The 23,503-nt window shown below is 40.0% G+C and overlaps 1 protein-coding gene across 24 annotated transcripts in view; it reads left to right on the top strand.

Annotated features, from left to right (window-relative positions):
* Positions 1-23,503, top strand: part of GRM7 (glutamate metabotropic receptor 7) — a 1,280,044-nt gene that overhangs the window by 1,127,641 nt on the left and 128,900 nt on the right. The window contains exons 8-9 of one of the 24 annotated variants that reach the window (XR_005582806.1): positions 9,163-9,251; positions 11,023-11,059. The exons of 22 other annotated variants lie outside the window; for them this stretch is intronic. Coding sequence is in view for 1 of the 2 variants with exons in the window: in XM_039481481.1 (XP_039337415.1) it covers positions 21,023-21,064 (42 nt within the window). In the remaining variant the exon portion in view is untranslated. Of the gene's footprint in view, positions 1-9,162; positions 9,252-11,022; positions 11,060-21,022; positions 21,089-23,503 lie in introns of those variants that run through there. One more of the 24 variants, XM_039481481.1, reaches the window with a different exon arrangement.

The raw sequence follows: 23,503 nt of genomic DNA, 5'->3' as shown, positions 1-23,503 counted from the left end.
AAAAACTAGCCAGCAAAAAACTCACAAGCCAATTAAGCCAAAAAAAAAGCCCAATTTCTGCTTTTTTCCCATGGGTTTGGCATGTCTGCTCCTACCCCGATAAATACAAAACCTGAAAATACAATATTATCCATGCAAGTGATCATGTGCTATATTGCTATATTCCACAGATAAGAATTGAGCAAAGCATTGTAAAACAATAATGTGTGCATTATAATCAAATTCATGGCTGGGATATTCAGAGAAGCTATTAGGGTTTAGTTTCCTACTTCCCTGAGGCTGCTTTCAAAATTTCACCCAATGTGCATCGTAATCCAGAGAATGCCTCAAGCCTCCTCAGCATTTCTTTGGACACCCACATGCAAACACTTTGCATATAATGCCAAATTTAAACCAAGCAATGAGATATGGACTCTGATAACATACACACACAATACTTTTCTCTCTGTCACATTAATAGACAGTATAAATTCATACTACAGATAAAGTACTGTAGAACAAAAGAATGTGCTGCAGCAACATCTTAGATGAGAAGCAGGAGAAATCTTATTAGGGTATCTTATTTATTTAGTTGGTACTTCGTTATTTGTAGGACCATTTTATTTTTTAAGTGACAGTCCTGGACAAGCCTTTGACATAGTTAAATGGACATAAAAGAAAAGTTTGACATAACAAAATAATATAAAAATAAATAGCTGCTCCTTCCCCTCACCACAAAACCAGAGACTAGGAAGCTAACCATTCAGAGATTAAAGTGGTTTGAGCATTGGCCTGCTAAACTCAGGGTTGTGAGTTCAGTCCTTGAGGGGGCCACTTAGGGATCTGGGGCAAAAATCAGTACTTGATCCTGCTAGTAAAGGCAGGGGGCTGGACTTGATGACCTTTTGAGGTCTGTTCTAGGAGATAGGTGTATATCTCCAATTATTATTAAACCAAACCATTGCAGTAACTTGCCTTGCCCACCAACACCATCCCTTATTGTGTCCCCACCTTCCTCAAAAGCCTCAGTAAACAGATGAATCTGAAGCTCAGCTGATTTGGGCTATTTTAAACCTAGCCTGGGGGAGTAAATTCCCAAGATTGAAGACTACTAATGGGAAATGCTTTTTCAGCAGCCCTCACTCTTTTATATTAAGGGGGCTCCAGCAGAAGTGTCTGTGTTGATGGCATCTGTGGCAAAGTGGCCTGGAGAGATGGTATGTCTTTCAGAAAGGCACGTTCTAAACCATTTTAAGGCTTTGTTGATCAAAAGCAGCACCTGCAACACCACCTAGAAACTAGTAAGCAGCCATACAGATTCCAAATATATGGCCTGACATAGCCATTAATAAACAGAAAGCCAGATTCTGCACTAGCTCCAGTTTGGGGGATGATTTAAGCTGCAGTTCCCTTGCAGAGAACATTGCAATAGTCTAAGCTTGGGGTGAAGGAGTCGTGGATCATGGTGGTCAGGTTCACAGCTGTAAGAAATTGTCACAATCTCTGGGCACAACTACACTAGAGAGTTCACAGCGGCGCAGCTGCACTGATGCATCTGTGCTGCTGTAAACTCTCTAATGTAGCCGCTCTAAGATGACAGAGGAGAGCTCTCACGTCAGCTTAACTACTCTAGCCCCTGCAAGCGGCAGTAGCTATGTCAGCGGGGGAAGCTCTCCTGCCAACATAGCGTCATCCACACTGACACTTATGTCGGTGTAACTTATGTCGCTCAGGGGGGTGATTTATTCACCTCTCTGAGCGACATAAGTGATGCTTATATAAGCTGTAGTGTAGACCTAGCTTCTGGATCAAATCAAGATGAGGAATAAAAGAAGCCTTCTTTGCCACTGTTGCTATAGGATAATCCCATAGCACCTGTGGATCCATTGGTGACTGCAGAATTGTAAGTCCCACAACAAATGTTGGGTGTTTTCAAATTAAAAGGAAAGATATAATCCTTACTGTAACTCCTGCTTGCTTCCTCAAGCCTTTCAACATCTAGACCTCTTCCGTGCTTCATCTAAACACTGGGTAGGGTATTTGAAAGGACTGACTGGGTTGGATGACAGAAACAGACCCTTGGAGAGTAGCTGTTGTCTCCTCACTATCTATTACAAGGGCCTCAGATGCATGTTGAAGAAGAGGAGGAGGAACCAAATTGAGATGCACATGAGAGAGCATTTGCCCACAATTACTCTGAGATTTCAAAGGGAAGGACAAAGCCACTGAAGATTAGTCAAATCTGCTCCTGCTAGAATTCATAGGTGAGCCAGTAACACATCTCAGTCAACACTATCGTAGGGGGTGGGTTGGTTTAACAATATCAGAGAGCCACATGAGGTCTGATTCTCCCCTGGTTTTCCGATTCTCCACTGCTTTGAAGCATGAGTCATTATTTACAACTGGGTAGAGTATAAAACACCACGAAATTTGAATGGTAGGGATTTGCACTCCCTTTGTACAAGGGTAAAGGGCTATGCAAAGTATCAGGAAGTGGAGAATTAGACCCCCCCCCATGTTCCTTCTGGTATAGTTAGTTTCACCCATTATCAGGAGTTTGCCTACCACTGTTACTGGAGTGGTCTCTGTACCATGCTTGGCTTATAGTGACCATCTGGTAGAATTAACCCCAACGTAGCCAACCACTCACAGAATTCTTTGCCATTAGGTCACACCCTGTCTCCTGTTTCTTTCCATTGTAGATGGAGCTTTGCATACTATCCATGAGACAAGAAGTCTTTCAAACTATAAAACAAAAACAAAACAACTTAAAAATGTCAGATGACAACTATAGAAATGATTGGTGTATTTAAACATTCTCTGTATGTTGAACAAATATTAACACAGTCATTACTGCTGTTTTTTATATCTATATGTGTTTTGAAGGACTACTTTTTTGATGTAGTGAAATAACTCCAACAGAGAGCGAGGCACTAAGGCTACAAAATATAAAACTGAAAAGACGTTTGCTAAAAATATAAGAGTAGCTTTTTGTGCAACGGCTCAGCCAAGCCAATAGGAAATTCTCATTTAAAAATTAAGACTTTTCTAAAATGAGTATGTTTTAAATGTATTGTTAATGCAACCATAATAAATAAACATTCCATAGAACATCATATAACGACAGAGCATATCAATCCAAGGTGTACTGTTGAGGCAGCTACTGTTTCCTGCCATGTTTTTCTGGGCAGAACCAACTCATTGAAATAGGAGATTTGTGCGGGACTGTATAGAAAATATCTTGGTAGTCCTTCTTTTATTCTAAATGCATTAAACATATTGTCTTATTAAATCCCTGCCAAGAAGTAAAATTACAGAAGTTTATTAAAATACCCAGTCAAACTTCCCCTGAGGTCTAGGGTATGTTTTCATGGACCCTAATGAGAGATAGATAGAACCGAAATAGGCTGTATGTATATATATTTCTTACTATATATATATATATATATATATATATATATATATACACACATAGTATATGTATATATATTTCTTACTATATGTTCCATTCTATAGTAATAGCCCATGAAAGCTTATGCTCAAATAAATGTGTTCGTCTCTAAGGTGCCACAAGTACTCCTGTTCTTTTTGCTGTTACCAAGGGTGGTGTGAGTTTTTGTTAGTTTTTTTTCCTGAGCTTTAAGTTATAGAACTCCACCAGTTTTAATTGACGTGTCTTTACATCTTCTCCTGTCTTGGCCCATAACTTCTGTCTTTTTATTGTTGCTGCTTTGTTTGTTCCAGTGACTAGTTCTGTAAGTCTGCTCAACTTTACTTGCATTCAGCGTTAATGCCAAATGCAATAGAAGTGAAACAGACTTCCACCACCAGTAGCTGGCATTAGCAGATGGAGCAGTGAGTTAGCAATTAAAAAGGGCACTTCAGTGGAGTCTGAAGTATGTTTTCCTTTCCTGTCTGAAATACTGGAGGCCTTCTGGAGTTTTTACACTGCTATTCTCAGAATGCATTTGGAGGCTATAAGTCTTGCGGTGTTAATGATTCCATATGATTCTTGGAATGTGGGTTTTTAATATTTGCTTCTCAGTATGTTGCTCATGATATCTATAATGTAAATATACCTTAAAGTGAACTTCTTTTGGTGTTAACCGATGACTTACAAGAGTTATGCTTTTGTGGTAATGCCATTGGCTGAATAGTTAGGAGCCTATTCTGTTTGAGAATTATAAAGCTGACAAACTGAAGACAGTAATCCTTCATTACACATTATAAAGCTAATGCTGACATTCCATCTTATACACTATTGGCTTTGTTAAGATTTTTGGCACTTGTGTGAGCACACTCGCTCATAGTAGCAGATCCTCAGCTGGTGTGAACTGTTATAGCCTCATTGATTTCAGTGGAGCCATAAAATGTAACACTAGCTGGGGATCTGCCTCACAAGCTCTAGGGTTTCTGCTTCTTGTGCAAGGAATATCAAATACACTATCATATTATGGCCCTGCATTAAAGTGGTCAAAAAGTTAACGTTTCTAAGAGGGGGCTCTGTGTACTTTGAAAAAACAGCAATAATAATAATAATACATATATCTTTCCTGTGTGTGCACAGGATATATATATATAGAGAGAGAGAGAGTGTGTCTGTGTGTGTATGTGGAGGCCCATGGAATCTTCATACACAGTCGCACTTGTGAAAGATCATAACCACAGTAGAAAAAGGGGTTTACAAGAATATTATTTTGTAATACATTGACTGTGAGCATATGAAGTGACTGCTGGATGATTTGAAATTTTGATACTTTTTTTTCCCTTATATCCATTTGCAAAATAATTCATGCAGGCCTGATCCAGCACCTACTGATGTAATTCTTAAGTGAGACCAAACGATATATTTTCCCTCCCTTTCCCTAGTTTTTTATAGTTGTTCTGTGCTACGTGCGAACCTTGAAAAACAGCATTTTTAAAAATGAAAGACTACAGCAGTGGTCCCCAACCTTTTTGTGACCAGTAGCACATTCATGTTTTCAGAAGAGTGTGGTGGGCCCCAACAATTTTTCAAGGCTTATTTTGTATTTGTACATTAAATAATACAAAAAAAGTTAATATTACATAATATATGAATCCAGAGAGAAGCCGCAAGGACAGAGAACACTGGCGCCCGCAGCCCCGGAGTTCTCTGTCCCCAGCAGGCGCGGGGGCCCGGATTCTCTCCCCTGCTGGGCACTAGGCAGGTGAACAGAGAACACTGCGCCCGCAGCCTGAGTTCTCTGTCCCCGGCAGGCGCAGGGCCGCGGCTTCTCTACCCTGCTGAGCACTAGGCGGGCACACATAAATGCCCTGGAGGGCACCATGGGGACCACTAGACTACAGGGTATGTTTAGCTTGCTGGCTAGAGACTTAGCTGTAGAGGGATGGGAATGCATTGGTTAAATCTTGCACATCACACTAAAACTGACTCAAGAAGTTCAGAATTAAGGATAAGAAATCTCATTCTTCACTATTATTAACCTATTTTACCTGGTTGGTAATGTATACCATATAAGCTGCACTACCTTAGGCACAACAGAGTGAATTGAAGTATATCAGCTTTTGGCAACTCTGAGCATCGGTATAATTTTCCTGCAGCTCTAAAAATGTCACAAGAAAAAAAAATTGTATGAATATAAATGCTAAGGGAAATCAGGCTGGGAGAATATCAGAGAAATATTTTCATATGTTTCAGTGATATTAAAAAAAATAAAAGTTTCAGGAGCTCACACCCAAGCTATAATGCAACAAAGGTGTATACACCTTTACCTCAATATAACACAACCCAATATAATATGAATTTGGATATAATGCGGTCAAGCAGTGCTCCAGGGGGCGGGGCTGCGCACTCCGGTGGATCAAAGCAAGTTCAATATAACACAGTTTCACCTATAATGCGGTAAGATGTTTTGGCTCCCGAGGACAGCGTTATATCGAGGTAGAAGTGTATATACAATATATAGTATAGCACAATATTTTGCCTCACCTCCTAGATTATTCTTTTACATTTCCATCAACCTGTAAGCAGGCAGAATGAGTAAAAGTAATGTAAATAATAGGAGGTTAAACAACAAATAACCCATATTTTTAAAACAGTTAATATTTTTCCACCTACACACCACTTCTTGGGTTCCTCTTAACAACTCTAATGTATTATTTTGTTAAGAAATGTATTCTAGTGGGAAATACCTGCTAGAATTTTAGCAGATAATCAGCAGACTAGGCTACTTGTTTAAAATAAGGCGGGGGGGGGGGGGTAGAGGGAGAAAGAATTTCTTATTACCTGGAAATGGAAATATGTATGAGAAATGCAGCTGTTTTTCTATTCGCCTAAGCACCTACCTGCCATTAGCAGACTGGGTTATTAGACTACTTATCCAACTACAACCCATGCTATGTACTAGGAAGCTTACACATACCTGTCCTGTAACAAACAGGAGACTTCCTTCTCTGGGCATGTCAGCTAACCTGCTTAGATGACAAATTGGAAAAACAAGGTGGGGAAGGTAACATTTCTATTGGACCAAATTCTGTTGTTCGTCTGCAGAAGTTGGCCTGATAAAAGATATTATCTCACCACCTTGTATCTCTAATATCTTGGGACCAACATGGCTACAATAACACTGTGTATGACCACTCAAATCACTTACAATAGGAATGCTGTGCATAGGAGACTCGAGGGAGGGACACAAAGAGGGGGCACCAGCTAAAGGGGAGAGGCACGTGACCCCCCCCCACATGACTCCTCCCCACCCCCAGCCCCCTGCGCTTTCCCTGTCCCCTCCCCATCTCACATTGCCTGGGGGAGGCTCTGTCCTCCCACTGTGCTGGATACAGACTTCTGAACCGCAGGGCTCTCCCGGGAATCACAGTGGTGAAAGGAGCAGAACCGCCTCCAGCCCTATCGTCTGGCACGGCTGTACAGACCCCAGACAGAAGAGACAGCTGCGTGGAAGGGCTGGAGGGTTGCACCAGAGGAGCTGCCAGGCAGCCTAACATTCTGCTTCTGTGCGTTTCTGGTACGGTGTACCAGCAATAAATATCTTAATGGTACGAGGTACCTGACCGTACCATCCTACTTGTACCACTGTGTGACTCTGAACTCAGCCATCTCTGGGAACATAGTGATGCATTACAGCCATTCACAGATGGCTTTAACCCTGTATATTTTGTCGAATAAAAACTTAGTTCTCGCTTTTTGTTTGGGTGCAGCAAAATTAAATACTTTATTATTTCTCCAGTAATTACAATGGAGGGAGAGAGTGCCATAGGACACAGGGTCTGACACAGGTCTCTCTGGTAAACAACAACATCATCAAGCCTTACCTTTGTTTCAGACAAATTTCTAGCAATCATGGAGACAGTAAAAGCAACAAATACATTTTGTTTATACATAGCAGAAAGAGTGAGACAATAAAAGAAGCCTAAGAAAAAGCAGCCTGCATTTTGGTTAGTGATTGCAAGGTCGTAATAACTTTTACACAGTTCTTGTCCTGTGTCTGTCACTATCTTTGCTCCTACAAGTCTCAGTCATTTAGGTTACAGTATGGCCTGACTCTTGCTAAACTACAATTAACATCTCTTAAACTTTTTTTTTAATTTAATTATTTACTCCCACAATTTATTAGGGAGCCATTAGGCCTGGCATTAGATAGAGAAACATAGAAATTTGGGGACATACTGAATTCAGGGTTGGAGCCCATGTGCACTCTGTAATTCAGTAATCATGTAAAAAAAAATAGCAGTGCTATAGCATACTGCTTAATGGCAATCCCCAAATTAACCATGGTCCGTTAAGAGTAATGTATTGCCAGAAACCAGTCCCGTCCCATTGAGTATAATGTTAATCGGATTCAGTTATTGCCAACAGGCCTGCCACTTATTGACAACATTTTCTGGAAGAAAAGCCCAAACTGCAGGCAAGTTTGTGTGGCTGCAGACAAGGAAGGAACTACTGGGATGTGCAGGGAACTTCTCTCTGCACTCTCTGGGCTGCGTCCTGTGCTGGTACTGGGGGCCAGACTCCACATGGCCCAGGGCTTCTTGCCCTGGCTGCAGCCCCACAAGCCAGTCTTTCAGCTACTGTCAATCTTCAAATAACAGCAACCTTTTGCTGGGAACCAAGAGGTTGCTCATAAGCAGAATCTACAATATGTGGTTTAAAAGGACTAATAACACATCTTTCTTACCCTTGGGCTCTGGATATATATAATACTTGGAGAAACTTTCAGAATTTTGCCCTAACATGAATAAAAATTGAACAGCCAGCATGAACACAGCAGACATTCTAATGCCATGTTACTTTACTATTCATGTTTATGTGCATTACCATATCACCTAGGAATCTTAACCATGGATCATGACCCCCATTGTGCTAGGTTCCGTACAAACACAAAAAAGACCATCCCTGCCCCAAAGAGCTTGCAGTCTAAGGAGGGATTTGAAGGAGGATATTGAGGTAGCATTGCTGATGTTTATGGGCAGCCTAGGAACCGTAGAGGAGTGAGGTTAAACAGGAAGGGGGAGATGGAGCCGACTGTGGGACAAAGGAGGATGAGGGAGCATGTTATGCTGTAGAAGAGTACTGTGGTTTTAACTTTCAAAAGGAGATTTTGGATGACTTTGTTCATTGTGTCTCCCTTCTGGGTTTTAGGAGAGCCGTTGCATGGAGGGGAGGTCAAAAGAGAGGAACAGATTGGGTTTTTTTACTTATGCTTTGTAAAGCAATGCAAAATCCATTGCTGACATTGATGTGGTGGGCCCCACTCCTTTACATCCGAGACGGTATGGGGCTTAATTCCACACCCAAGAAAAATCTTACGCACTGCAGTGAGTCTTGTGCCTACTGCCTACCTGGCCCAAATGTAAGATATGTGTGAGGACATATCTCACCATGGAAGGGTTTTGGAGTTGTGGTGAGAGGCTGTGCTGGTAAGGGAAGATTTGTGCACCCTCTGTGTGTGATACATTCTGTACCATTCACCAGCCGAGGATCTAACTGGTAGCAAGGGGAAGGCGTATGCAGCTAAATGTTTGCCACACCAAATATTTCTCTGGTTTATCTAATGTAGCTCCTAAATTTTGTGGGTTGTTTTCTTCCTAGAATCAGTAAAAAGAAATATTACCTGATGCTGGAAAATTGAACTCCCCCATACAGCTGAGAGAACTGAAAAATTGCTTCCTTTCTCTTTTCTACAGTTTTTCTTGTGAATAACATCTGCAGTCTGCCACAGCAGAATTGGAGCCAGGACCCCCCTGTGCAGCTACAGGGCACCCTTTATTAGAAGGTGGGGTATGCTTCTTGCAGTGGCTCTAAATGTTTTTTAAAGTTAAAAGAGATCATTAATCTGTCTTTTCAGGCTTCTTGAAACTGTTCCAGAGGTCTGCTTGGAGGTATAAAAACAATTAGACCCACTGCATGTGCTGGATGCCTTTGCTACCATCCTCCCCGTAACAAATCCATGTGATGCATTCAGTTGAGGCAATTACTAGATAAATCTCTCTCACCCACGCGCTCACACACAGAGAGCTGGAACTAAAACTCTGTTGCTTCAGCTCCAAAAGCTTAGGCTTCTACCGTTTGAGCTAAAGTTCTCTATTGTTTAGCACTACTAGTGTATCCATTAACCTCCCTGTGGTCCAGCCAGTGGATGTAACCTCTCTCTCTCTCTCTCTCTCTCTCTCTCTCTCTCTCTCTCTCTCTCTCTAATGTAATCCCTTGTCCCCAGGCATCTGAAGTTCTGAGCTGGGAAGTCATTACGGATAACCAGGGGGTGCTGCCTTGGGTGCCAACCACCCGCCTTGCTTGCTTGTTACTTTTGTGTTAGGGGCATTTTAAAAGGTTTCTGCCCTTGATGACCCAAAACCCCAAGGGCTAGCCCTGGTTCTGTGGCTCACGGGAATTGAAATCTAGTGATTTATATTTACATATTTACATCATAGCAAATGATGCACTTTATATTTAATTCCTTTTCCATCTGCACTCCTCTGAGGCAGGAGTTTTGCCAATCTGTCTTAACCAAGCATAGGTGGCCCCATTTCAGAGAATCAGGTAGGGGCCATATACCTACAAATGCAGTCTTTCTAATCGGAAACATCATTTACATGAGTATTTGCAATTATAATATATAATACAGTATCCTCTCACTGGTTTAGTGTAGAAGGACTTTGACTGGATAGCAAGAAGCCCAAAATGCATGAGTGGCAGGAAGTGGGGTTCCCCACTTCCACTTGCCAGTTCTCTGCTCAGCTATTGGCTGGGCAATGGGAATAGGGCCAGCTGATTGGCTGTGAAGTGCCTCTCTCCCACACACCTTGCTTATTTAAACTAAACTTGGACTCCTCAAAAGCCTCTCTACTCTGTAGTTAGGCGCCCCACCCTTCTTCTCATTTGTTGCTGATTAGGAGCCGTGTTCCTTATGATGCTGTGGGTCTGACTGATTCCCTGATATTAGGGATCAGGAAGGAATTTTCCCCATTAGGCCAAATTGGCATATGCCCCAGTGAGTTTTTTGCCTTCCTTACAGCCTCCTGGCACAACTGAGTTAGAAATGATAGAATTTGGGGGTCATATAATGCGGTTTAGATTAATGCCTCATTGCAACTAGAGACTAGTGTCCAGTGGGGGAAAAGGCTATGAGGGCCCCAGCTCCCGGTGGTAAGCAAAACCTGGGATTGCACGCTTGGAGCATGCAGTCATTCGGGGGAGAGAAGGAGAAAGAGCCTGAAGTCTTTGCAGACTTGTGCCCCCTCCATAGGGAGGTCCTGGTGGAAAGAATCACACGTGTCCATGGGATAGAACAGAGAGGGAAGGAGTGAAGTAACTGCCCGTGGGGTGTGACCCAACACTTTGGAATTCCAGCCGTTTGGGCCTGGATGCAGTTCCTCTCCGTATCCAGCACATCCTTATTGCCTATTTGGATGCAGGCCGGCAGGTGTGCCTAGCTCAGCAGAGGCTGATCAAACCCTGGGCAAGCAATTGCAGCATGTGGCATAGACACTGCTTTACATTTTAATCTCTTCAGAGTAAAGTCTGTCCCTTACTCTGTGTTTGTACAGGACTCCGTACGATGGGGCCCTGATTTCCTTGAGGACTGGTCGTGCTGAGGAAAGAGAAGAGAAAGGTCTATAATACAGCTGCATCTTCTGTAGCTTAAAACAAAAAGTTTGTTGTTCTTTTTTAGGATGGCATTTTTAAAAGTGCTCAGGAGTAGCCTTGATTCTGTTCCATTGCAGTTTTATTATTGATTTCAGTGGGAGCAGAGTTAAGCCAACACTGAGTACTTTTAAAAATTCCATCCTTAAACTCCATTGTGATAGTTAATGTGAAAAAATATTTAAAAGTCTGGGCTCACAGTTGGCGCTGCAGACCTCTGTTTGGAGAGACTATGCTTTGGGGCAGATCCTTGGCTGCTGTAAATTGTCCTTTCTCCATTTAAATTAACAGGGTTGTGATAATCTACAGCAGCTGAAGATTTGCCAATTTCTTTAATTTTATTTACCATGTCTGCAAGCTAAATAGGTGTTGACTATTTTTAAGATGAGAGTATTAACATAGTAGTTACTAGCATCTTACTATTTTTGCACTCCTAAAAAACATGAACTGTGTGTTTTGTAAAGTGAAATTTTGAAAACCAACACATGCAAGTGTCATGGAATTTTTTTTTCGTAGGGAATTAGAAGAGAATTTATGATGCTTTCAAAGTATTATCTTGTTTTCTTACAAGAAAAAAACAAAGAGTATTTAGAAGCTAAGGCCAGCATATATAAGCATCAGTTGAACGATCCACAAAGTCTCACTGTATTAAGTGCATCATAGTGTTCCCCAAAGGAGTCCTTGCAGCTAGTGGGTCAAAAATAATCATTTTAAAGAAATCCCTAAATGCTGATTTGCATAGTAAACCTTAGTGGTTTGAGGCAAGGCTCTTATATTGGCTATATAATGTGCATTTTAATGAGTCTCTAGTTACATATTGTAAAAGCAGCAAAGAGTCCTGTGGCACCTTATAGACTAACAGAAGTTTTGGAGCATGAGCTTTCGTGGGTGAATACCCACTTCGTCGGATGCATGTAGTGGAAATTTCCAGGGGCAAGTATATATATGCAAGCAAGAAGCAGGCCTAACCCTAACCCTAACCCTAAGCCGGTTTTCACACCTCAACTGCTAGAAGAGGGCTTCATCCTCCCTGATTGAACTAACTTGGTTATCTCCAGCCTGCTTCTTGCTTGCATATATATACCTGCCCCTGGAAACTTCCACTACATGCATCTGATGAAGTGGGTATTCACCCACGAAAGCTCATGCTCCAAAACTTCTGTTAGTCTATAAGGTGCCACAGGACTCTTTGCTGCTTTTGCAGATCCAGACTAGCACGGCTACCCCTCTGATAGTTACATATTGACATGACAGGCAATAACAGCCCAGAAAATAGCTGTAAAGCGTCTTCAACCTGTGCTTAAAATTTGAAGGAAAGTTATTTTCCTGCCCTCTCCTTCCATTGAAATGCAGATGTCCTGTTCATATGAAAGAATTTCATTAAATGATGCACATGACACACCTATGTTTGCTTATTAATTACACAGTCTGTTCCCTTTAATGACATGGAAATCATATATTTGACCACAATTGCTTCTTATCAAACATATTGCTTGAAAGCCTAGCTTTAATAGTGGCTAGAAATTGAAGTTGTTTTTAACAAGATTTAGTAAGATGTTCAGTGGGGGTGTCTGTGTAAGGAAAGCAGAGTTAGCCCCTTTATGAACAGAGCTTTTGGTACAGTAGTATGCACTGAGAAAATGCATTTGTGGTCTAGTGGATTGCAAATGGAATTCCAAGACCTGTGTTCTGATCCTGACCTTGACTCTCCAGGCAAGTCATTTAACCTCTCTGTGCCTTAGTTTCTCTATTTATAACATGTGGAAAAGAATTATTTACTGGTTTTGTAAAGTGTCTTGCAATATACAGATGGAAACCATTCTAGAAGCAAAAACTATTTACTTGTATGGGTGTGGTCTAGTGGATAAAGCACTAGACTGGGACTCTGGAGATTGATGTTCTGTTCCTCCTCTGCCATTAGTTTGCTGGGTGACCTTTGGCAAATCACTGCACCTCATTTTCCCCATTGGTAAAATAGGGATAACGATCTTGACCTCCTGTGTACAGTTCTTTGAGATCTCTGGATGGAAAGTGATGTACAAGATCTAGTTTATTATACAAAAAACACAGTAAGGCCCATAATTCTTTAGCTTTGAGAATTTAATGTAAAAGATTAAATCTTCTTGGATGTATTTACTAGAACATTCTAGTGGAATTTCAACAGGCAATATTGCAATCATCATGCCATTATCTTCTCCAGATGGATGATAAAGGATGACCAAGCTATTTATTCTTATTTACTCTATTTTTATGACCCAATGCAATAATTTGACTCGTAAATAGTGGTCTACAAAATTATACTCCATTATCCAGTTATGTTCTTGGATTGTTTTACATGCTGTTCTCAGCTACTTGCTGTAATGTGTAAGGCCATTTCTGTCTACTTTTCAAAGCAAATACTAAATTGACAATTCACATAGCCTTCAGCATAAAAGTAACTCATGTGATTTTAGTATTCATCCATCCTCCTTTTTAGTAACTGTCTGTCACAAGCCATGCTATTTTCTCTTTTCTCTCCTTCTGTGCTGCATCAGCGGGACATGACGGCGGTGTTGATGGGAGACTATCCCCAAATGAAGTATAATTAAAATCCAATCAGCCAAACCTAATTTTCTGTGTACCAACTATAGTTGTCTTAGGGATTGATTGATTGATGAGTATAACTCAAGCAAGATAATTTAATAGTTTTAATAACACCACTGCAATCCATTTATGTCCTAGAAAAGTCAGGTACTGGGATTTCACTCTGAATTTTATATGACTTTCCTTAATGATATTTTCCTGGCCCAAGCCGATGACATGTAAAGCTAGACTTGATAGGAAAATTACTGCAATGTTGATGTTGATCTGTTTTAAAAGGGAAAACCAGGACTAAATCATTTGACTAGCAAATACTGGTCTTGAATCAATCTGGGAATTGGTGAGATAAATAGGGTGAAGTACTTTGAGTTGATGGGAACTTCAAGATGAATGCTGTCCAAATTACATGCATGCCATTTGGTACGTCTCTAGTTATTACCATTTCCACTTTTAAAAAAAAGAAATATATTAGTTTTGGCAGACACCTTCATATTTCAACCATAAATACTAGAAAAATCTCAGTTGATGAGCAGAGATTAAAAAACCAGAAAGAACTAGATCAATCCTTTCCTGAGAGCCTGGGGCAAAGGCAGTGCCTAGCAGTACCACCGCAGGAGCACTGAAAAGGAGTTGTATTAAAATTTCTGAGTTTTATTCCTGTTTTGCCATCAGCTTCCGAGGTGACTTTGACCAAGTCATTTAGGGCTCGATCCTGCAAGGTGCGGAGTATTCTGGTCCAGATCCAGAAGAGCACTTCAGCACCTCCTTAACTTTAACTCGGTGAGTAAGTACATGATCAGTCCGAATGTACTAAAGTTAAACAGGTGCTTAAATGCTTTGCCATATTGGAACCAGCTTGCAAGATGCTGAGCACTCTGGTTCCAATATGAGACAACTCTCACACTTAAAAAGTTACGCAAATGCTTGTCTTGCTGAATTTGGGCCTATATCTCCTTGTACCTCAGTTTCTATATCTATAAATTGGGCATAACATTATCTTCCTACCTTCTCCTTAATTTACTATATGATTAAATTAATGAATGTTTGTCTAGTCATTTCAGATCCCTGGATAGAAAACAATACAGAAGTGCAAAGTGCAACTGCCTAGTGTTTGCTGTTTTAGCCTGTGTAAGGAGTAACCCAAATCTATCCTTTGATTATTTTCTATACTCATTACACTATTTTTTTCTGTTCTAGTTGCAGTGTAGAGGTTCTGAAATTAAACACAAACAAAATTTATCTAAGTTTTCCAAATCTCAAAAAATAAAATAAAAATAAAGCAATTTCGCTGTTTGAATGAAGGTTCAGTCTGACTCTTACTATCTGAGCTGATTCACGCATCCATATTCGTAAATGGCACCATTTTTTCTGCATGCAATATAAATCGTAAAATTCTGAACAGTCGCTCTGAATTTAACTGTGTGTTTATAATGGTACCAGCTAACTTGACCAGCTATTTTTAAGGGAATGTTTCATCTGCTGCCTTTATTCTCTTTTGTATCACACAGAGTATATGAATCCCATTTCGATCAGACCTCTAATACTGGGTATTTTGGTACTTGACATGTTGAGGCATGGCTGCAGACACAACTCCGTCTATTCCTCTGTCTTTCTAATATCAGATGATGTGTGCTGTATAGATCAAAAAAGGCCCAATCTTAAGTTGCAGTGCAGCGGTCACAAAAAGCCAAGCACTGTGACCTGTTGTCATTATGATGGAGTGGATTCCTCATTACAGAGTGTGTTCTCATTCATCAAAGATGCCAGCTTTCATTTTTTCAGCTGTATTTCACATAAGTTCATGACACTTAGGGACAAGCTATTTTATGGCAAAAGAGCATAAAACACTTGGGGGTTGCTCAGGCCACTTTTTGCATAGGTATGTTTGATTGTCCGAGTCGCTAACCAGACAAGCTGGAAATCACTTATTTAGCTAAGCAGAATTTTAGCTTGTTGTATGTGATCAGAGAAGCATCAGGAGTGGGCAGAAGTGTAACTTGTGCGAAATGACCGAACAAATACAAATTTTCCTGTTTGAAGCCTAAAGTGTGTGAATTATGCCAGACTCTTCCTCTGAACTTTACTAAATTACTTAACCGTTCCATTAATTTCCCCATGTATAAAAAGGGTTTAGTTGTGCCTATTTAGCTATCTCAAATGGGGTGTTTTAAAGTGACAGCTAGATAATATTTGTAAATAAGTACAGACATTCTAAATGTTATTGGGTCAAACCCCAAAGTCCTACTCAGATTTTACTCAATTATTACTGAGGCAAATACCTTTGTGTAAGTTTAGGTAACTCTTACCTGAGTCAAGACATCAGGATTATACCCAAATATTATTACTTTTGTCATGGTTATAGGGCTAGCTCCACCTTTTGACCACGTCTCTGGTCTCTCTGAGTGCACCCCCACAGGTGTTAGGCCCATTTTCTGAGATGGAATCCCATTCTTAGCCTGTGTGCTATGCTACAGTACTCAGAGTATCAACTGTGCTTGCCAAGCAGGCCCAAATGGACTCAGTACCTGCCATTTTCTCCTTTGCGAGCTTATGAATACAGTAGGCCAAACCAGACTACTTCTTATGTTGTAATTGTTTAATTTTTACAGTAGTAATAAAGCATAACAGAAGAGAAAAAGTTTTGAAATCAGCAAAAGGCCTATACACAAGTCTATCTTACCTACAGTCTATCCATCCTCCCCCTCTAACTTCACCCAGAATCTCAACCTCTGGATTCATCTTTGCATTCTGTTTGATTCTGAGAGGAGGTCTAAATTGAGCCCTAAGTCTTTGTTTTCCCAGACCGCACTTTCGGAAACTGGCTGCCCAATGTCTGTTTGGTGAGCAAAGCAGGGCATTGAAGGTGGAACTTCGAAGCAGATGGTGCTTACATTGCATCTTTAGTGTTTGCTGGGAAGTGTACATCAGGATCAACACCCTCATTCCTGGATGCATTTGCTCTGAGATATACTGATGCATTGCACTATGTATAAGCTATAATATTACAGGCAGCTCCAAATTCATCCAAACTTTGTCCGAGAAAGCTCTCCTTTATAAATCAAATATTTTAAAGAAAGAAGATGGAACCGTGTTATTTGTGAATTAAAAGGACTGACAGAATTATTTGATTCTAGAAGTTTTTGTTGTCAGGGTTACATTCCGTGACGATTAGAATTCTGCAGCACGTGTGCCCTCCTTATAGCAAGTACTTTGTGACTAGGGTGACCAGACAGCAAGTGTGAAAAATCAGGACAAGAGGTGGGGGGGCAATAGGAGCCTATATAAGAAAAAGAGCCAAGAATCGGGACTGTCCCTATAAAATCGGGCCATCTGGTCAGTCTATTTGTGACAAAACCAGCATGGTGGTGCTGGTGCTAGTGAGCTTTAATGTAGCTGCAAGCTCAGTATGCATGAATTACTTTGAGATTTGCTGGATCCCCTTAATCTAGAATTCTGGCTGGAAATGTGGTAACAAGCCCTTTTCTTCCAAATATTTTTGATCTGTTGGCATTGAAAAGAGTCTCAGGTTTTGCAATGTATTGCACAGAATTGGTTTTGTATATCTCTGAATGGCGTTTACTGGGTTTGTTTTTCTTACAGTTTTTCTTATTTTTCATATCAAAGTACAGTCACAATACACTAAAAAGTGCTTTATAACGAGGGACACAGAGAGATGTATTTGCATGTTAACTATTAACCATTAGAGACTTACCTATCAAGCTGCAAATCCTAGATCGGGCTATTAAACTGTTGCCATTGTAGGGTACCACAGCTATTGATAATCTCTATCGTTACAGGTGGAAAATAAAAATTAGAACTAATCCTGAACCAAAACCTGAGCTCCCAACACCACAGAATTTTAAAGGAGGTTCAGCTTCTGACCCAGTTTCCAGAACTGAGTTTCACAGCTCTCCCATTTCTATTATGGGTTGAATTAAAATCCTAAATCCAAATATCCACAAACTTTGAGAAGGTTATTCATTGAACTAGGTATTCTGATGTGAAATTCACAAGCTGAGACTCATCTCTAATAAATATTCTATTGAAACATATACTAATCATGCAGCTATTTTATAATGGAAAAAACAGAACTACTATAGACAAATTACTTGCCTGTGGTCAAATAACTGGTCAGTAGTAGAAGTGGAAATAGAAACTCTTCTCCTAGTCACTACATCACACTCTCTTAAAAAGAAAATAGTAAATGATTTCATCAACATACAGACCATTTCTGATATCAGTTGCTCAAAGATAACTCTGCAACATTAAAGTACTCTGCTAGAGGTTTGAAGGTAATCTATGTGATAATTAAACAGCAATCCTTCAGTCTTTACTCAGGCAACACTCCAACTGAAATCAGGGGGAATGTCGTTTGATTAAAGAGTTCAGTTTTGGATCCGTAGCAGGCTGTCATTTTCCCTGCATGATGCTGAAATTTTGTATTTAAATATCTTTCAAATGAAATGCAACAGTCTCTCCTTTCTTTTGAGCAGCTGGTGCAATCAGAACTGTTTTTAAAAAAAATAAAATGCTAAGATGTTGTATGTTCACATGTTAGCTAGGTATGCAGTTGGGTACATTTTCAGCTGTAAGCAAACAACATGACTTATTGAGGGGCCTAGGGGTAAACTTTTCCCAGAACATATTTATCATGTATTGATGAGGGGAAGATATGACTGCAATTCAATGAACAGCTAATAGAGAAAATGGATTGTTTTTATTCATTTTTAAATGGATGCACTGGATTCTGAACTTAAGTCCAGGAGATAGGAATGCAGCATACAGCGCTCCACTTGGGATCTTCAGGTAATTTTCTGTATGGGTGTGTTTCATCAGAGAATCATGAGGTTAAAAGGCATTCCCCTTTTGCTTATTTTGTTTTGTTTGTGGGTTTTGTTGGAATGGATTGTGTTTTGGTCAATGTAGTCCTGATGAAAGGTGCTGAAAAGACAATGGGAAGTTAGGCCCTGGTCCAGCAAAGCAACTTAATCATGGAGCAGTCCCATTATCTTAAATGAGATATCCTGGTCTATAAGTTAAGCATATGCTTAAGTGCTTGCCGGTTAGGAGCCAAAATGTTTCTGTTTATCTACAGAACAGTGCAAGACTTACCACCGACATTATTATTTATTTGTATTATCATAGCCCCAGTCATGAACCAGGACCCCATTGTGCCTGGCACTGTACAAAAAAGACAGTCCTGACCAAAGAGGTCACAATCTACGTGCAGTCCCTGAAGGGACCATCTGTAGGGTATGAAGGTATTTGATGTTCCATGCCTGTTTAATTATTCGTCTGTTTTCTGAGATTGCCAGCAAGGTTAGTGCTGGCTTTGCTGCTATGGTTGGACACCTTGGGAACAGTAATTAGATATCATTTTCAGCCTCGCTTATTTGGCAGTGGCTCCATTATCTGCATCTTCATTTGATGACCTACAAAAATTTAGTTGTTAATCCCATCCTAGTCCCCAATATTTGAGTATCTGTATAAATCTTGGGGATTTATGGGAGAAGAAAGGATAAAGGAACATTTTATTAAGAAATTTGATTTATATAACAATGTCAGATGGAGGATGAGAAAATATGTAATGTAAGGTAGGGGTTAGAATTTTGCCTCAGCTAAAATTTCTGTGTTTTAAAATCTTTCCCTTTTTACGGTTTTTGTCTTATCTACATTACAGTAATGCAATTTGGGAGTGTGGGGAGTCATCAGAACCCCAAACCAGAAAATTGTCAGGAAGAAAATTAAATTGTCACCCAAACAACCTCATTTCTGTCCTATAGTGTCACCATGAAAGAAGGGAAAAAACCTCTAATCCATCTTTAAAAATAAGTGTAATCTCATCTGGAGCACAAACAGTGAAATGGTTTAGTCATGACTGTAATGTTATTGCATGGGCAGAGTTAAATTGTTTGTGTGGCTTAGCGGTTCATTTCCATACCTGACACACACTAATGGATTTAGATTTCTTTTACGTCTAACTTTCACTTTAAATTTTCTGGGTTTGTAACGCTTAGTTTTGGGATAATTACAATATCCTTGGAATCTTTTTACCTTAAGTACCTGATATGTACTCTCAACCTTATCTCCATTTTAATATAGTGGGTTTTTGTTTTTGTTTTTTTGTTCTGGAAAATATATGCTGCATCATTTCAGTTTAAATTCATATTGAATATTGTCATGTTTTGGTCATCCAAATATTAAAATGAAAATTAATATGAGGATGAAGGAGGGTAATAGAAGGCCATGGCACGCTTTCTACCCACTTCCAGTCTTGAAAATAAAACAAAGTTATAGTCAGGCTTAACAGCATTTAAATAATTAATCTACAGGTTTACTATGCATCAACACAAATTTATGACAATAAGCATTTTCTTTGAAATTGCAGATGAAGCACTTTTCTGAGTGCTGTAAGCATTCTAAAAATGTGCTGGGTTGAATGTAGAATTAATAGCCCTTTGGATCTCATTAAGGGCATTATTAGAAGCACTCAGTACATCTAGATTACCTTTGGCTGTTACAATAGCTAAATGATGGAAAATAACAAATACTAAAGCAGAAAAATGAATAACAGAAGGAGAATAGAGCTGGGTGAAACTTTATGGACAAATATTGTATTAGCCAAAATATCAAAACATTTCCGTTTTTTGTTTTGAAACATTTTGTTTTGAATTTTGCATAAATATCATTTTTTTAAAAAGGTGTGTGTGTATATATATATATATATATATATATATATATATATATATATATATATATATATATATATATATATAAAAACCTGACAACACCACCAAAAACATTTTGGTCAAACCCAAACAATTATTTTTGGGGAGGGGGTATGCAGCCAGTGAATTAAAGAAATCATTTATTCACACAGTTCTCGCACACACAGCAAAAAATGTTCAAAGAAGCCCTTAGCCAAGAACTTACCACGAAGTAAGAAGATCATCAAGGGTAGAAATAAATACAGTGTAGAAATAAAGGTGATATTTAGACTATGTCTACACTTAAACCATTACAGTGTCACAGTGGTGTTGGAACTCCTGAAGTGCTTCAGTACAGACGCTTCCTACAGTGACGATAGGGGCGCAGAGTACTCCTATCGCTGTGGGTAATCCACTTCCCCAAGAGACAGTGGTTAGGGTAACGGAAGAATTCAACCCCCTGAGCTGGTTCAAATGGTTACAGTTTTAGTTAAAAAAAAAAACCCTCTAGAGAAATATTTCTGTCTTTCCCACAAAGGTGAAATTTCCCACAAAACTGTATAAAATGTATGATTATTATTTTATAATATTATATCTTTTGCCTTCATGTTCACAGAGAGGAATGGGGAAACAAGTGCCAGAAAGCAGCATTGTCTAAGGGAAGAAGAAGAAATCACAAAAAGATGTTTGTATCTTGACCAGACAAAGCAATTAACTAATTAGAGACATGACATAACAATAAAACCAGGGAGTACTGAATACAAAATTCTGGAGTGAGTGACAAAAGTGTGTGTCAAGTCTTCAGTCAATATAGTTTTATTATCTATTTCAAAACAGGAAAGGTACTGAAAGATAAAAGAGAGGGCAATAAAATAACGCCCAACGTTTGCCTTCATTTTAGCTCTAGCAAAATTCACAGAGGACTATTATGAGGACAACTTGCACCTTGAAATGATAATACGGTGTGAGAGATGCAAAGAAGGTTAGGGGAAATAAGGGCCAGGTTCTTTACTGCCTCATACCACATGTGATCACTTGCACCTATGCAAAATGGTTTTCAAATGCCACCATTCTCATCTAGTGAACTGCCACACCCACTTAGCACAGATGTGAATGGCATCTCCACCTGTGAGCCAGTGGAAAATCAGGTCCTAAAGCTGTGTAATTTGTGGGAGCAGGGACTATCTTTCTTTTTCTGTGTTTCTACAGTGCCTAGTGCAATGGGGTCCTGGTCCATAAGTCAGGCTCCCAGGTGCTACTACAGTACAAATAATAGTGTCACCTAAAGAAACATAGTGACCCCAAAATATTGTAGACACTGTAATTCCGGAGTCACCTAAGAATATGGAGCCTGATCATAGAATCATAGAAGATTAGTGTTGGAAGAGACCGCAGGAGGTCATCTTGTCCAACTCCCTGCTCAAAACAGAACCAATCCCAACTAAATCGTCCCAGCCAGGGCTTTGTCAAGCTGGGCCTTAAAAACCTCTAAGGATGAAGATTCCACCACCTCCCTAGGTAGCCCATTTCAGTGCTTCACCACCCTCCTAGTGAAATCGTTTTTTTCTAATATCCAACCTACACCTCCCCCATGGCAACTTGAGACCATTGCTCCTTGTTCTGTCATCTGCCACTGCTAAGAACAGCCTAGATCCATCCTCTTTGGAACCCCCCTTCAGGTAGTTGAAGGCTGCTATCAAATCCCCCCTCACTCTTCTCTTCTGCAGACTAAATAAGCCCAGTTCCCTCAGCCTTTCCTCATAAGTCATATGCCTCAGTCCTGGGTTGTCTGTGCACTGCTGTATTGCTCTCCCAGCAGATGTCTGGGTGATTGAAGTCCTCCATGAGAACCAGGGCCTGTGATCTGGAAACTTCTGTTAGCTGTCTGAAGAAAGCCTTGTCTACCTCATCCTCCTGGTCTGGTGGTCTATAGCAGATGCCCACCACAACATCACCCTGGTTGCTCTCACTTCTAAACTTGACCCAAAGACTCTCCAACAGGCTTTTCTCCAGTTTCATACTGGAGCTCTGAGCAATCATTCTGTTCTTACATATAGTGCAACTCCTCCACCTTTTCTCCCTGCTTGTCCTTCCTGAACGGTTTATATCCCTCCACGACAGTGCTCCAGTCATGTGAGTTACCTCACCAAGTTTCTGTTATTCCAATCTGTTGATCCTGGAAACCCTTCAGGGCATACTACTTTATTCATGTATGTCCCAGTAATAAGTATATTAAATTTCAGGCCCTGAGTGTGAGGTGTTGAGCACTATTAGAATAGTAGTAGGTAAAGCTATGTATCACCTGAATATTACTGACACTAGCGTCCATGTAATCTGACTAGTTCACCCAGTGGTTTCATGTAATGTTGAAAAGGAACATGGAGAGAACTGAGCCTTGCTAGATTCACCAAGGAAAATTTTCTGTCACCTCTTGAGTCAGGTGGAATGCAAATCACTAATAAGGTACCCATCTGTCTGAATCTCTTGTGATTTAATAGATGTGTCAAGGAAAGTCTGGGCAATCAAGCGAAGGGGCTGAAAGGTCCATCCATAAAGGCTGGCAACAAAGTGGAGAGAAAAACAGTGTCAGACAAGATCCACAGCCTAAGAGAAGTGAATAAGAAATACTGTGAAGTAGTAATGCTTTCATTAAACAAGAATAAACATGCTGGCTAAGAAAAAATCCTGACCACAACATTAAAGTTTCTCATGAAATTAAGGGAGATAAATTGTTCCTTCAGAATCACATTCAAAATAGAAAAAGACGCTGTGAAAGAAAATCCAGCAGTCAATTGCAGAATTCATGATCGGATTTCTAATGGTATAATCAATACTCTTTTGGAATATAATAGCAGTGCCTAGAGCTCTGCTGGTGCCCACTGGAGTTCTAGAAATCATTTTATCTTAACACAGAAATGTTCTTACAGGAAGTAGTGATCAACTTAGACACTGTATCTTGTTTCTGTTGCTTGGGAAGCATTAGTTAATGTGTCACACTCTCGGCCATTGTCAATAGTATTCTAAGGGGTATTTTAAAAGTAACCAGATTTAGACTTCTGATTTAAAACAAAAAGCAGGAAAAAAATGAGAGAAGGAC

The sequence above is a fragment of the Mauremys reevesii genome, linkage group 7, assembly GCF_016161935.1.
Source record: "Mauremys reevesii isolate NIE-2019 linkage group 7, ASM1616193v1, whole genome shotgun sequence".
NCBI classification, from domain to species: domain Eukaryota; kingdom Metazoa; phylum Chordata; order Testudines; family Geoemydidae; genus Mauremys; species Mauremys reevesii.
This window is presented reverse-complemented; position numbering and strand designations above follow the sequence as displayed.